This window comes from Eublepharis macularius, chromosome 18, assembly GCF_028583425.1.
Source record: "Eublepharis macularius isolate TG4126 chromosome 18, MPM_Emac_v1.0, whole genome shotgun sequence".
In the NCBI taxonomy this organism is placed as follows: Eukaryota; Metazoa; Chordata; class Lepidosauria; order Squamata; family Eublepharidae; genus Eublepharis; species Eublepharis macularius.
Genome location: NC_072807.1, coordinates 16,956,708 through 16,973,431, shown reverse-complemented (window position 1 = coordinate 16,973,431; position 16,724 = coordinate 16,956,708). Strand labels below are relative to the sequence as shown.

Below are 16,724 nucleotides of genomic sequence, written 5' to 3'. Positions count from 1 at the left end.
TCCCAGAGCAGGGCTAGTTCTCCGACCAAGCCATACCATCAGTGGCACAATGTGGAGGATGCCAAAGCGTGGCAGGGGATCAGTTCACTCCCAGACATCAGCAACAGGGGAGGTGACTGTATCGCTTCCAGCACACACACCAGCAGCAGCCAGGCCCAAGCCACACACCGGCTTGTTGCCCCAGGGGCTTGGATTGGACCCACCTGTCAGGGCATGGGTCAAAGTGGAGACATAACTACCTTGCTTGGAGTGACCAGAGACCTTGAACCAGCCCAGTCCAAGACATAAGAGTGTGAAGAGGTGCTCTCAGGGGGAGAACACAATTGTACCACTCCAGAGCTTTGAAACCTCAGAAGGACAGTGACCACACACGCATGTGTGCAAGCCCAACAAGTTTCGGAGATGCATCCTCTTCCTTGAATTCCACTCCCTTTCATAGCAGGGCGACAACCATGGAATCTTTTGAGGGGACACAATTCCCACATGTACACTGACTCACTGCATAAATCATGGTACGGAACAAGGACAACAACATCCTCTCTTGACTAGGGCTGCAGCCAGGGCCGGATCAACAGGGGGGCAGGGGGGTAGTCTGCCCCCGGTGCCGCCAAAGAGGGGGCACTGGGCACAGGTGCCAGCTCCAGGAGCTCGCTGCCAGCCCTGGGAGTGCACCTGGGGAAAGGTGAACGGCGCGGGCGGCCTCCCAGCCACCCCCGCTGCCTTTTGCCTTTCCCGCAGAACAAGGGGCGGCTGGCTTGCGGGAAAGTCAAAAGGCAGCATGGGTGGCTGGGAGGCCGCCCGCGCCGTTCACCTTTCCCCAGGAAAAGGGGCGCACGGCAAGCCGGCCGCCCCTTGTCCTGGGGAAAGTCAAAAGGCAGCATGGGTGGCTGGGAGGCCGCCCGCGCCGTTCACCTTTCCCCAGGAAAAGGGGCGCACGGCAAGCCGGCTGCCCCTTGTCCTGGGGAAAGTCAAAAGGCAGCATGGGTGGCTGGGAGGCCACCCGCACTGTTCACCTTTCCCCAGGACAAGGGGCGCGTGGCAAGCCGGCCGCCCCTTGTCCTGTGGGGCAGGTGAATGGCGCAGGCAGCCTTCGAGCCACTCGTGCTGCCGCCAGCTCCGCGGCACGCCGGGACAGCCAGCTTGCCGCGGGGGCAGGGGGGGTGCCCCAGCGTGATGATGTCACGGGAGAAACATCATCATGCAGCGCCAGGAGCGTGCACGCGCTATGCGCACGCGTAGAGCCTGACTACGGTTGCCCTGGGCGCTGGCAACCATAGATCCGGCCCGGGCTGCAACCACTCAGTCTGATCCAAACTGCTCCAGTGATGTGTTATGCTTGATTTAAACATGACAGCAGTGGGCCAGAGGAACTCACAACTACAACTTCGTACATGTCTGTCTGCATAGGGCTGCTCGCTGGGCAAAGAAGCGATGTGTGCTTAACTGAAACATCCACGCTTCTCCCATGCAGCTATGGACTTTTGGCAGGCAAACTAGGTGGGAGTAATCGCTTTCCACAGGCAGCGGACCAGTTTAAATAAGAAGTGGGGTGTGAACAAACAAAATCTCAGATCTGCTTGCTCTGAAAAGTCAGATTGAAACTCAACCTTGGTTGCATTGACTTCCACATGCAAAACCATGCATGATGCTGTGCATAGGAGTGCAATACAGCTCAGATTTTAAGAAGGCTGCATTTCCACAAGATTTGAGGTTGGTAATCATGTCAGTCTGCAGTAGGAGACCCAAATCCTGATTCGGTCCAGGATATCCTTCTTCATTGTCCTCATTATTCTTCTACGCGCCATCACTTGATCAGTCCTTTCCTGATTGCTACAAAATCCACGATTGATAATGAAATGTTTCTTTTGTTGTCCCCTGAAATTACTCCCTCTGTTGCTGAATTTCTTTCATATGTATACAAGGCTAGGGCAGGAGCTTTTAAAATTTAGATTTTACTGTATATCTTTTTCATACTGTATTTCCTACTGTATTTCCTACATTACTGCTGTTCTTGGCCGGCTTTGATTTTTTTATTATTATTACCCTTGGGCATTAATCTTGTACTTGTCTTGTCTTGTTTTTTCTTCTTTTATATGCCAATAAAAGGTTATGATCAGGGCTTTTTTTCTGGGAAAAGAGGTGGTGGAACTCAGTGGGTTGCCCTCAGAGAAAATGGTCACATGGCTGGTGGCCCCGCCCCCTGATCTCCAGACAGAGGGGAGTTGAGATTGCCCTCCACGCTGCTCAAGGGTGCGGAGGGCAATCTAAACTCCCCTCTGTCTAAAGATCAGGGGGCAGGGCCACCAGCCATATGACCATTTTCAAGAGGTTCTGGAACTCCATTCCACCGCGTTCCAGCTGAAAAAAAGCCTTGGTGGTGATGATGATGATGAAGAAGAAGACCAAAACTCGAGTGCAGTAACACCTTAAAGACCTACAAGATTTCCAGTGCATTTTGCGCTGTATCTTTGCATCCTCTGTAATAACCCTCCCACCTTTTGATTGGGTTGTAAAGGCTCGGGGATCTCCATTCATATCTGGCAAAGGGAGCTGTGACTCTTGAAAGCTTAAACTGAGGAAATCTTGCTGGACTTTAAGGTGCTACTGGACTCGAATCTTGCATTTCCACTAGAGGGAATTCAGAGCTGATTCATTTAGCTCCGTCTTCCTAATGAGATTTTCCCATGCACGCACACACACACACAAAACACTCCAGAATGACGGTGAGATTGTCTGCTTAGGAGCACACTGAGACACCATATGTGCCACCAACCGTGATCCAGGAGCTTCGACTCCTGAGACCCGCTTACCCGTCCTGGCACAACTGGGGCTGGGGAGAAAGCCTAGATTCTCTGCCTGGCTACAGAGAGCCAGGAGGTAGAACAAGAGGAAGGAAAAATCTCCCTGGGAAGGTTTTGTGTGCACAGATTCCAAACAACAGGGAGGCGGATTTAGGTGAAAAAGCAATTTATCCTGGAAAGGTTACTGAGTCTGTGATTCTGATTTTTTTCAATAAAAGACAAGGTATTTCTCAAGGGAGTTCTGGCTGCCAACAGGACGTGTGTGTGGGCTGGAATTTCTGGTGCAATGCAGAAAAAGGAGGTCCTGGGTGTAGAATTCAGTTTTCCCAAAAACCCAGATTTAAAAAAAAATATATCTAGTGCTTATGGCTGTGAAAATGCACTTTCAGGGTCTAGAAAATAATTTCTGAAACCGAAAACGGGGATTCTCTTTGCCCCTTGCCTTAGCTGGCAGCCGCAGTTTATATGCAAAGTCATATAAACTGCAGAATGAATAAAAGAGTGATATTAGGCCAATCTATTCGAACCCAGCTTTTCTAGGTGTGGCATTTTATTTTATTTTTAAGAGAGGGGTATCCTGGGACACAGAAGGTCCTCTTCGCAGGATCAGAAAGTGGGACGATATGTCCCAGAGATCTCAGACAGACTTGATCGCTCTGCAACCCTTTGCCTTGGTTTGAGGATCTGAAGAATGATTTGAATCTCCAAACCCGCCTCTAAATCTAAGACCTGATCAGGAAGCAGCTCTGACTGATTGACAAGATATATAATATAATAATAATAACATTCGATTTATATACTGCCCTTCAGGACGGTGTATACGAAGTGTGTTATTATTATCCCCACAACAATCACCCTGTGAGGGGGGTGGGGCTGAGAGAGCTCTGAGAGAGCTGTGACTGACCCAAGGTCACCCAGCTGGCTTCAAGCGGAGGAGGGGGGAATCAGACCCGGTTCCCCAGATTAGAATCCCACTGCTCTTAACCAATACACCAAATTGGTGAAGGAAGGGCACAGGTGTACTCCTCAGGATCTGCTATATGGTTGCCAAGTCCATGTTGGGAAATTCCTGGGGGTGGACCTGGAGGAGAGCAGGGTTTGGGATGTGGAGGCACCTCAACAGGGTATAATGCCATACAGTCCACCCTCCAAAGCAGCCATTTTCTCCAAGGAACTGATCTCTGTAGTCTGTTCACCAGGCCTCACCTGGGGGTTGGCAGCCTAGTCTGCTGCCAAGTCTTTTGACTGGGGTTGATACTTATCCATACCTTTCTTTACCTTTTGGGGTTAGCAAACAGTGAACGAGGCAGACTGTAAAATTCAGGGGCCACATTTGGCTCAAGGACAAGTAGTATTCAGGTTTAAGATTGGCCCGTTAACCTACTGGGAAAGATCCTGGTGATCCATTGCCCTGGAAGGGCCCCAGAACTGACCCGAGCCTGAGTGACTCTGCCAGCGTTGCTGACGCTGCTTGGCTCAGGCCCGAGCTGAGTCCGAGCTGAGCCTGGCAACTGGCAAGAAGGTTGGGGCAGGGAAATGGGGGGGAAGCGAGCAATGTCAACTACATTGTGACATCACTTCCAGAGGAATCCCGGAAGTGACATAGAGAAGCTCTAGGAATTGCAGGAAACTCTGTGGTAAAAACCATAGAGCTACCCTATGTCACTTCAAGTCTTTCCCTATTTTCAAAATGTCAAGGAGGAACTAATGTCCCTGATGTAGACATAATTGGGGGGGGGGGAGTGCCCTGCAAGGTCCTCATGGAACTAAGCGGGTTATTGAAAAGAAAAGTGTGGCCATCAGCTCAGTAATTCTTGCCAATGGCAAACAGAGAAGAGATTTGCCCCTCTCCCTACCCCTGCCCAGAGCGCTTTGCTAAATTAAAAAGTGGCACAGTGTAAACACCACCGCAAGGTTTTTACAACAAAGGGCTTAAAGATCATGTTAATCAGACCTTGGAGGAGTCCGTAAACGCTGTAATTTCTCCTAATCGGAACGTAAGCAAATCCTTCCCTGTGAATCACAGTTTTTTCAGACTCTTGGCTGTGAGCCAACGGTGCTTCCCTTTCATTTATTCATCATTCAATTTTGTTTTTTCCCCCAAGGGGACTGTTATTCAATGGATTGATCATGCATTCAAGGATACGCACACACACATTCGTTGCAGAGCTTATTCTACGGCGGCATCTCAAAATCCAGTTTATAGTTGGTAGGGAAGCTGAATATATAGTAGAGTCTTTTTTTTATCACTTTATGGATTATTGGACTCTAGAGGTTGGCAAGTGGGAGAACCCTGGCCTAAACATAGGGATACCACCAGGCAAATCCAGATTTGCCAATTCTTATAATTCTCTGTTTAGAGTCTAGGAGAAATGAGAGTCCTAGAGTGACATTACATCCTACTGGGCCCCCGTTTCTCCCTCCCCCAAATCAACCCTCCACCAACACCAGCCCTAAATCTCCTGGAATTTCCCAAGCTGGAGTTGGCAACGATATCTGTAAATGGAGCTCAACCTGAGCTTAGGCCTCCCACTCCAGCCCCAATTACCCACCCCTGAGGAACAGTGGAATGGGAGAAAAACAATGACCACATAATAACACTCTAGGGATAAACCATAGAGCCTGGGGGGGAGGCAGCCTAGAGCATCACCCAGGATCATCCAGATGTGACATCACGTGATCCCCAAACTTCATTCTCCCCAGGCACAGAACCCCCCCCCTCCAAGTACCCAGCATTTGCCAAGGCCATGATGGGAACCCTACCTCAGCTCTTCCCTCTGCAGTAGATACTGGCCTACTTTGAATGGTGCCCTGACCTGGATAGCCCAGGTGAGCCTGATCTCATCAGATCTCAGATGCTAAGCAGAGTCGGTCTTGGTTAGTAATTGGATGGGAGACCTCAAATGGACCAGAGTTGCAAAGGTGGGCAATGGCGAACCACCTCTGTTAGTCTCTTGCCATGAAACCGCCCACCAGGGGTTGCCATAAGTCAGCTATAACTTCAGGGCAGGATTTCATTTAGAGCCCTGACTTGGATAGCCCCGGTGAGCCTGATCTTGTCAGATCTCAGAAGCTAAGCAGGGTCAACCTTGGTTATTATCTCCAACAAAGACCAGGGTTGCACAGCCAGGCAATGGCAAATGACCTCTGCTAGTCTCTTGCCATGAAAACCCCACCAGGGGTCGCCATAGGTCAGCTATAATTGAGGACACTCTCCACCGCCTTGAATGGTTGTTGTAGTGAATTAGAAGCACGTTGAATGCTGGAAGAGCTCTATGAATGCCTGGCATTATTAATAATCCCTGTTTTTCTCTATGAATCCATGCAGTACATCAATTGTCCCTAGGGCTGCCAACTCTAGCTTGGGAAATTCCTGGAGATTTTGGAGTGGATACCTGGGGAATGCAGGGTTGGGAGAGGGATGTCAGCAGGGTATAATGCCATACAGCCTACCCTCAAATGCAGCCATTTTCTCTGTGGGAACTGATCTTTGTAGGCTGGGGATCAGTTGTAATACCAGGAGACCACCAGGCTTGGAGGCTGGCATCCCTAGTGGTTCCTGAGATTAGAAAAATAATGCAGGGACTTTGAAGATGACGGAGATTTCCTAGATCCAGAGGAGTTAGCCGTGTTAGTCTGTAGTTGCAAAATAGTAAAGAGTCCAGTAGCACTTTTAAGACTAACCAACTTTATTGTAGCATAAGCTTTCGAGAGCCACAGCATTCTTGCATCTGATGAAGACAGCGGTGGTTCTCGAAAGCTTATGCTACAACAAAGTTGGTTAGTCTTAAAGGTGCTACTGGACCCTTTAGTATTTTGAGATTTCCTAGTCAAAGGAACAAAGGTGCCACTGAGAGCCAAGCTACAAGTGATGAATTACACTCGCATGGCAAGTGAACAGACTCACGTGTATTTCTCCCTGTTCACTGGCTATTCACTTGCACTCCACTCGATCAAGTGGAGCGCAAGTGAATGGCAAGTGAACAGGGAGGAATGCACGTGAGTCTGTTCACTTGCCATGCGAGTGTAATTCGTCACTTGAAGCTTGGCTCTCAGTGGAGCAGGGTCCCTGTTCTCCAACCATCCAGGAAGGGCCAGAAGCAGCATGCCTATCAATACACATTTAACACCCCTGTCCCCCAACAAGTTTCCTGACCAAGGTGGGACCTACCCCAGTTATAGGATATGGAAGGCCCTTTCCCACCCACTGAGTTCTCCCCTCATTGACTCTGCCACAGCCTGCTCTCCACTGCTCTTGACGGAATCGAGCGCTCACTCATTCAGTTCAAGATTTATTTACTGAAGATCAATAGACTGCCAACCACTCAAAATGAGCCTAGCCCACTGCAGCACAACGAAGAATCTACAGGCATGCACAAGCCGGAGAGTTGAGATGCATCATTCCCCCCCCCACTGCAATTCTTCAGAGGTGTAACTCCCAGCAATGCAGAGGAGAGGGCCATATCCTGAATACTGAACAGGGAAAGAGAAGCATAGGGCTATCCCAGGAACAGGGCCAGGAGACAGGGACAGATCCTGTGATACCAGGTGTGGTTGGAGCATGGGCCCCACCTGTCCCTCGACTGTGAGCACTGCTGATGAAATCAGGGTTCGTTTTATTTTATTTTGGACATTTTTATGCTGCCTCTCTGGGCTCCAGCTCGTTCATCTGTCTGCCCTCCTCCTGCTGCTCCCAGATTAAAAACAAATGACCCAATAGAGCGAATTGCTTTCTGCAGAGAAAATCCATCTTGCCAGCTGTTCATCCAAAGCTTCTTTTAAAAGATACAGGACACACACGCAGTATCTCTGACCTCGTCTTTCCATTTGGGTTTTAACTGGTGCTATGTTAGCATTAAGATGGGCACCAGGGGTTGGCATTGCTAGGCACCTGCCAAGGGCCCTACCCCATCAAGGAGCAGTCGGGGGAAAGGGTGAAGAAGGGCTATAAAAGAGTGATTTTGCTGTGAAACCAGAGGAGTGAAGAGTTCCACTCCTGGCTGTTCAGCTGAGATCTCCCTCCAGTGTGGGAACTAAGTTCCAGTTTTGAATCCGCTACCAAATTAGGTGAAAAACAGTCTTGCCTTATTGCTTGTCCCCACCATCTGGCCCCAGAGGTATACTGCCATTGAACATGGAGGCTCCGTTTAGCTAACTGCCACCAAAAATGGCCTGCTGAGTCATCTAAGGTAGTACCACTTCATGACAGTGAATTGCTGAATATTGTGCAAAGAGCTGTTTGTTTTAGATATTTATATCAGTTTTTCTCCCAAATGATGATCCAAAGCAGCAACAGAATTATTTTTCTATCTCCCTCCTTTATCCTCACAACAACCCTGTGAGGTGGAGTAGGCTGAGAGGAAGTGACTGGCTCCACAAGCTTCCATGGGGAAATTGACTCTCTGACCATTATACAAGGCTGCCCTGGAGCCCTGCTGTTCTAGACACCTCCCTTGCCAGATGCAAAGAACAACCTGGACAGTTCCTTAGACTGGAGTGAGTAGCAGTGGATGATTCTCCGCCAATGCTGCCCCCAGGGCTTCTAGATCACTGACATATTTACCTTTTCCTGACTGCAGGACAAATGGAACTGGGGCAACTGGACAGTAGCCGTTTTCACATTGCTTACCGGTCACAGAACATCACGCTAAGCTCCCGGGACAACAGCGTCTTCCTGGTGCGATTTCGCGAGAGAACTTCTTGTGCAAAATCATGACAGGAAGACACTATCGTCCCGGGAGCTCGGCGCGATGTTCTGTGGCCGGTAAGCAGTGTGAAAACAGCCAGTGTCATTGCCAGCTCTGCAGTCTTAAATGCTACCCAGACATCTTCTAGTCCAGACATCGCCTAAAGCGCTTGCTTCATAGGCCAAAGAATTAAGCTACTAGAACATTTAGAAATTCAGGGTGTGTGGGAAGAAGAGGAAGAACAGAGCAAATTTCTGGAGGGAACGTTATCTCTACAGTTCCTTTTTTTTACTCACGCTGCACAGTATCGAAGGCAGATCAAAGTGACTAATTATTCTTATTAAATTTGGCTTCCTTCTGCCTCATTATTTTGTTTCACACCAGCTGCCTCTTAAAATTCGGAGGGAAAAAATCCAATTGCATATACATTTATGCCAGTCTCCTTAAACTGCTTGGCTCAAATAGAAATCAATAGGAGCCAGATCTTTTAAATCTAGTTTTGCTTTCTCAGTGGTTTGTGGGCCGCAGACAGACCGAATTCTGAAACTGTTTACCTGGAAGAAAGATCTATTGGAATCTAGAGTATCCTCTTGGATCGTTTTCAGAGGGAAAATATTATAATAATGCCAGTGGGGTACGGGTGAGAGACCCAGGAAGCTGAGTTTTAAAAGAAATTGGAAGGCGTTGTCAATTTCCCCTCTCTAAAGAGCCAGGGAGATCTCTGATCTGAGAGGTTGTTAATTTCCTCTTTGCCTCCCTGAAGGCTCTGTTAGTTTCACCTCCCCTTCAAGGAGACAAAGAGGAAATAAACAAACCCCCTGAGGAGCATCTTTGCTGGTTCTGTAGACAGGGGAAATTGACAAAGCCTTCCGATCTCTTTTAAAACTCAGCTTCCCAGCTAACATTGTGACTCCCTTCACGTGCTCCTCCTCGTGTAATGTGTCTTTTGTAGCTTAGCTCTAAGTCTCTAGACCACTTCGTTGTAGCAATATATCTCTAGAAGAACCTCTGGAAGTGATGCAGGCCTGCTAGGGGAAGCTAGTCACCCCCTGTGCCATTAATGGCTTGCAGCAACCTGAGCTCCTGGAGTGAATGGGTGCCCCCTTCACAATGCTGCCTCAAACAGTTGTTTGGGTGACTTATGGAGCAATTCTAAACAGAGTTATGCCCTTCTAAGGCCACTGAAGTTAGCAGACTTAGAAGGAAATAACTCTGCTCAAGATTGTGCAATTGGTGAGAGACGCTGGCTGTGAACCACCACCACCTCATGCATGTTTAGTGATCTAAACAATCCGGTGTCAAGCCTTCCATTGATTCAAAGACTAGCTATTTCTTTCCCCTTCTCTTTTCAGGTAGTCACTCTCACCAAAAAAAGGAGATCTTTAATCAGTACTGCTTTTTCCAACAGTCAGTTTTCTAAGTACCACAATGTCAACTGTACACTTCCCCAGGGTAGACCTGGCATATTTCAGAGAGTTTGGGTCTCCTGCCATCTCAAAAACAGTATTCTATAGGAGGCATAAGCATTTGGGACTTTTTAGTTTAGGAAAAATATAGCAATTAAGTAGTGACACAGTAGAGGGTTATAAAATTACAAACTGCAATATGGAGAGGGGGGGTTTATCCCATATTGCACCAAAAGAATCCAGGATCATCCCAATAAAGCCGATGTACAACAGGTTTGGGACTCACAAACATGCAAACACACACCCTAGTGCATAATGAACTTATGGCATACACTGCCACCAGAACTGGAGGTAGGTACTTGCTTAGATGGCATGTGAGAGAGCTCAGCAAATTTATGGGATACTAATAGCTGTTAGTCACAGGAGCTGAGAGGAACTTCCATATACAGAGGCAGCATACCTGTGTATTAGAAACAGTACGGAAAGCCTCTCGCATTCATGCTTGGAAGCTTCTCTAGGGAAATCTTACTGGTCTCTGTTGGAGAGAAACAGCTAGATTGCATGCTCCTCTGGCCTGATCCCGCAAGGAAGTTCTCAAGTTCAACCACTTGACACTTTCACGCTAGAATTCCAATTAGGTTGTGGAAATAGTATTTTCTAAAATGGGCACATCAGCAGGAGATTGATAGGGATGGACAGGATGGCACCTTTAGGGCTGCCAGAGCCTGCAGTGGTGGGGCAGCTGTGGCAGTTTTTGGCTGTCTTCTGCTCTTGTACTACATTTATTAATATACCTCTTCTCTGATGGGAGCTGTCGCAGCAACCTCGTAATGTGTCTGCATCCTCCTTGCCCTGCAGTGGCTCTCCCCCACCACTGGGGGGTGCTGTAGGAGCAGTCCTGTCTGCCCCAGAGAGGTGGTGGTGGCAGCAACTAGTCATGCCAAATTGATTCAGACAACATCTGGGACTATAAACAGATGGCCCACCCAGGGGAAGTTGGCTGTTCCATTTTGTGTATGGCATTAAATGTATCGTGGAAGTATTTCATGACATGAGTATAAACAGCACAGTGTAAGTTGTTTTTGTTGTTTGTAATTTGCACTACCTCCGACATTGAAATGAAACCCTGCCCTCAAGCCATAGCTGAATTATGGTGCCACGCCCCCCACCCCCTGGGTGGGGTTTTCATGGCAAGAGACTAGCAGAGGTGGTTTGCCATTGCCTGTCTCTGCAACTCTGGCCTTCATTGGAGGTCTCCCATCCAATTGCAGGAGCCCCATGGTACAGAGTGGTAAGCTGCAGTACTGCAGCCCAAGCTCTGCTCACAATCTGAGTTTGATCCCGGCAGAAGCAAGGTTCAGGTAGCTGGACTCAGTCTTCCGTCCTTCCAAAGTTGGTAAAATGAGCACCCAGTTTCCTGGGGGTAAAATGTCGCTGACTGGGGAAAGCAATGGCAAACCACCCTGTAACAAAAAGTCTGCCAAGAAAACATCGTGATGTGACCGTCCCCCCATGGGTCAGTAATGACTTGATGCTTGCACCTTTACCTTTTAAATAATGAATTATTGCAAGTATTTTGGTTTCAGATTTTGCTATGGGACCAACACAGCGACCAAACTTTGCTCCACAACAGAATACAGTGGTTTACATGTGGAAAAAATCTACCAAGAAAACATTGTTATGCATCATCCCCCCATGGGTCAGTAATGACTTGGTGCTTGCACAGGGGACTACCTTTACCTTACCATCCAATTGCTAACCAAGGCTGACCCTGCTTAGCTTCTGAGATCTGACGAGATTAGGCTCTCCTGGGCTATTCAGTTCCGGGCATCTCTAACATTACTTGAATAAAATTATTGGAAAGAAAATTGAGGGGAGGGAGGGAGGAGCAGAACACTGGCTACAGCTAGGGTTGCCAGCCCAGCGCTGATATCCAGCAGGAGTTTTAGGAGGGCGGGGTAGATGTCGCACCAACACCACGATATCATTTCTGGCATGAACTCAGAAGTGGTGTCGTCACATCAGTGCGATGCTCTAGAATTCTCCTGAAACTCTAGAGTTTGGGGGATACCTAAGAACACTGTTGATGCATTGGCATCAGTTCCAGTTTTGCCCCAGAAATAACATCACAGGGTTGGCACAACGCTCCCCTCCCACACCCTTTCCCCTCTCCACCATACTGAGCAGTGGCAAGCAACTGAGGCTTCTGGGTAGGAGGTGTCCCACTAGAGCAGAAGACTGGCACCCCAACTACGCTGTTAAATAAGGACATGATTTTGAAATAATGTATTTATTCTGAATGCACACAAAGTTGTGCCAGGGAGGGGGGCACTAGTACTATGCCTTACATCAGCTCCCTTAAATCCTAACTACGTTGAGCCACCTCGGTAGCCCTGCTTGGGTAGGATTATAAACCTTATTATAAATAAATATGCCACTGGACGAGCATTCCTTAGAATGATCATCTCAATATATCTAAGAATTCTTGCATTCAACTACAGTATTTAAAAAAAAAACGATAGCGAGCCTATTTTCATACAGTAATAAATATTTCATGTTTAGCAGTGGGAAAATATGCAATTTGGACCACGCGCCAGCTATGAAAAATGCAAAGTATTTATCATGAAGTGTGTGAGGGGAAAAAATCTATTTATAATATTCAGCCATCTGCTTTCTTTTATTTATCCAACCCTACGGAGCAGTCTTTTAAAGAATGCTCAAGAGCGGCAGGTTGAGCGTGGTCAGTGAGAGTGATCCCCCTCTACTTCAAATGACTCAGTAACTCCAACACCTCATCTGTCTTCGTGGCACACTATTGAGAAGAAGTGGCACTCACCAAGCATTCCTTTGTTGGAAGACGACAAGCACATGTCCTTCTCAGCGCTGGGCAGGACGAAACCGACCACGAACACCTCCACCCCGTCCGCCATCAGCGCCAAGCCCAGGACTATGAAGAGAGTCCACTGGAAGCGTCCGTGGCTGCACTCTTCGATGATGGTCTCGTACTGGTGAGCAAGCTGCTCCTCGTCCTCCATCCTTTCGGCGATGAGGTCGGCATGATCTCTGAATTCGTCGGCCATTCCTGGGGCTTTCTTCTTCTGCTTGGCCTTGATGTCGTCCGGGTGAGGGATGCCCTGGTACTCACCTTCGTAGACTTCGTCATCTTCATCGTGTCCTTCGGTGGCATCACTCTGGGCATCTTCCTCTTGACTGGGCTCCTCTCCACCGTGGTAATAACCATCTTGAGCAGCGTAGCCTTCGTAATTGGTGCCTTGATATCGGTAATCATCTGAAACTTGGTTCACCTTCTTTCGGTACCCGTCATCCATTGTGAATGTTGGTTTCTCGTTTTGCAGGGTACAACTGTGTGATTTTCCGCTGTAAAGTATTTTAGACCTATATATTGGTGTGTTTTAATGTCATTAACTATATGCATATAACTTGTGCTCTGGTGGGGGACTTGATGTACAAAATAATGCCAGAATTCTGGGGAAACTTTGTGGGGTTTTTTTTTAATTAAGGAGTGATTTCTTTCCTCAAAAAAAGGGTCTGATTTTTATGATTTCAGCAGTGATCTTCCACAGCTCCCTTTCAACTAGCAAAAGAGGTCTAGCAAGAGTCATGAAGGACCACCAACTTCGCAGAACCGGCAACTAGTGGTGCTTGACAGATTGTGTGCTTTTCTGACTCATTCTGTTGCCATGCCCTGGGAAAGAAAGAGAAAAAAAAATGACTTGAAATACAAACAAAATAGAGGTCTTGTGAAGAAATGGGTTGCATAAGAAGTCATTCAAGTGATATCCAGGGGTCATTTCGTAGAAAAAGAGCTGGAAGAACTCATTAGCATAACTCATTAGCATATGCCACACCCCTTGACATCACCAGGAGCGTGTCATTGGCATAACTGATTTGCATATGCCACACCCCCTGACATCACCTATCCTGGCTGTTTTGGACCCAATCCTGGCCATTCAGGGGCGAAATTGGGCCCAAAATGGCAAAAAGGGGCTGAAAATGGCTGAAAAGGGGCCCAAAATGGTCAGGATCGGACCGCTAATGAGCAGGAGAGTGATCCACCAACCATCAAAGGTGCGATCCAGGCCGTTTTGGCCACAATCCTGGCCAAAATGGGCCCAAAATGGCCAAGAGTCAGGTGGGCGGGGCTACTTGACATGTGACCTCTTTGGGGAGGTGCCGGAACTGCATTCCTGTGCGTTCCCCCTCATTTCATTTTTAAAAATCCAAGAGAGAATAAGACTGTTAGATTGCCCCAGGCTTCTTCCTTTGGTACTTTCACTTTCCTTGTTTTCATAAATCATTGTATTTTCATTTTTAAAAAAATATTTTTTATTAGTTTCCATTGGGGATAGGGGAAAGCGGGGAACAAATGTCAAAAGTATTATACATTCTGCTTGAAACATCACTCTACTTATCTACATTTTCCAGGGCTCATCATTTAACTGTGATTATTAATTAAAAGTTACAATATTGCCATCATATAATTACAACATTTGGGTCCTTATATTTATTTCTTCTCCAGTTGTAGAATGGGGTCTATGGCACAGCAAAGTCATCTTCCATTTGTCCTTTCATTAGTAAAGTCAATTTGTCTAGTTCCGCATTTTCCATTATTTTCACTATTAGCTCCTCCTGTTGGGGTATTACTGGTCTTTTCCAGTAAAATGCTAGTAGAATTCTTGCTGCTGTCACTGCATGTATAATAAAATATTTCTGATCTTTATCCAAATCTTTTGGTACACAATTTAACAAGAATATTTCAGGTTTCAATGGTACTGAAACCTGCAAGATTGTTTAAAAGAGTCTACGAACCATTATCCAAAATTTATATACCTCTTTGCAAGACCACCACATATGATAGAATGTTATTGTATTTTCAGTAAACCGCTACATTTGTTTGCGTTAAGCCCTGGAGTCTTGTGTCCTATAATGGACCAGTATTTGTTTTTTTGTAAGAGCACTGCTTTCACCAAGCTTCTAGCCCACAAGGTTAAAAGGAGAGGGAAAGAGATTTTATTATGCCAAGTAATTAAATTATTTGCACAAACCTTTACATTGTCCAGTTTTCTCCCCAACGAGGACCCAAAAGAGCTTACAACACTGTTCTCCCTGCCTCCATTTTATCTTCCCAGCACAACCCATGAGATGGTAGATTCACCCAAGGTCACACAGTAATCTTCTATGGAAAAAACGGGCGTTTGAACTTGCATCTCCCAGATCCTAGGTTGACACTCTAATGTCTACACCATGCTGGTTTGTCCATGTCTCATACCTTTAAATCCTCCAAGCACTAAATCCTTGCTCTGTCCCCATTTCCCGTGACCCCTTAACTTTATCCTGCTGGCCCCATATGCCTGCATCAGTCCCAGAAGTGTGCAGGTCTTCTTTATCCTTCCATTCTTCTGCCATGACAACTGCATCATGGTCCCCCCCCCCCCATTCTCTCATAATGTTTTGCTGACTTAACCCCTCTGTTTTTTCTCATCAAGTGGAAAAGCCTGGAGCATCGTATTCTAAAGAAATAAATGCTCATCTTGTTTTTTTAAATGAGCCACTCAGACCCAACGCAAGGGGAAATTTACGCAACGCAAGGGGCCACATCATCGATGGGAATTCCCTGAATGGGAAAGGAAGGCAAAAAATAAACACAAAAAAAATTCATCTAAAGAAACAAAAGATGACAACCTGTCATTATAGCCTGGAGATCTCCTGAAATTATTACTGCTCTCCACTGACTACAGAAATCTGTAGTCAGAAAGTGGCTGCTTTGGAAGATGGACGTTATGGCATTATATCCTTCTGAGGTCCCTCCCCTCCCCAAACCCCGCCCTGCCCAGGCTCCACCCACCAAATCTCCAGGCATTTCCCATCCCAGAGTTGGCAACCCTATGACCCTTTTTGGATGATGCAATTGCATATATTAAGAGCCTACAGTACATAGCAGGAGCGTGCGCTACCCTGATCCTCCCAATCTGTGCAGAGTATATGTTCCTTGGACACTAGGAATTTTCACTCCCACAAGGTCAACATATTTCAAGGAGATGAAAAGTTCCTAGCAAAAGAGGAATGTGTCCTGCAGCAAAGGGCCACCTCCACAAATGGACCAAGAGGACCACCAGTAGAAAGAGGTACAGGATCCAAGCTCTTGTATGCAAGGGAGTGGATAGGTGGCTGTCAGAGCCAAGCTACAAATGATGAATCACACAAGGACTGCATGTGAAGGGAGTCGCAATGGCAGCCGGGAAGCTGAGTTTTAAAAGAGATCGGAAGGCTTTGTCAATTTCTCCTCTCTACAGAGCCTGTGATGCTCCTCAGAGGGTTTGTTAATTTCCTCTTCACCTCCTGGAGGGAGATGAAACTGACAGAGCCTTCTGGAGGCAAAGAGGAAATTAACAAACTCTCTGATCAGAGATCTCCCTGGCTCTGTAGAGAGGGGAAATTGACAAAGCCTCCCAATCTCTTTTAAAACTCAGCTTCCCAGCTAACATTGCGACTCCCTTCACCTGCAGTCCTCGTGTAATTCGTCATTAGTATTTTGGCTCTCAGAGGCTCCCTTAACTAGTTTAGGCTCCAGCAAGGGCTGAACATCACCAACCTCCAGCACGCACCAAAAGCACATGATACAATATAATTGAATCTCTCTCTCTCAAAGAAGAACATTATTAGTTTTGTTTTCTCTGAGCGATAAACAGATTCGCCTCCCATTTCATTACCGAGGTCCCAGCGGCCCAGGAAATCATACATTTCAATCTGGACTGTGAAGACTTTGGAAAGTGAATTGCACCGCAACTGACTGTCAGCCTGAAAACTCT

General features: G+C 47.1%; 1 protein-coding gene across 2 annotated transcripts in view; it reads right to left on the bottom strand.

Moving 5' to 3' along the window:
* SV2B (synaptic vesicle glycoprotein 2B) overlaps positions 1-13,267 on the bottom strand; it is a 37,699-nt gene extending 24,432 nt beyond the window's left edge. For both annotated transcript variants that reach the window (XM_055002621.1, XM_055002622.1), the window contains exon 1: positions 12,731-13,267. In XM_055002621.1, the coding sequence (XP_054858596.1) occupies positions 12,731-13,223 (493 nt within the window). In that variant the 5' untranslated portion in view covers positions 13,224-13,267. The remainder of the gene's footprint in view (positions 1-12,730) is intronic.
* Between the last annotated feature and the right edge of the window lie 3,457 nt (positions 13,268-16,724).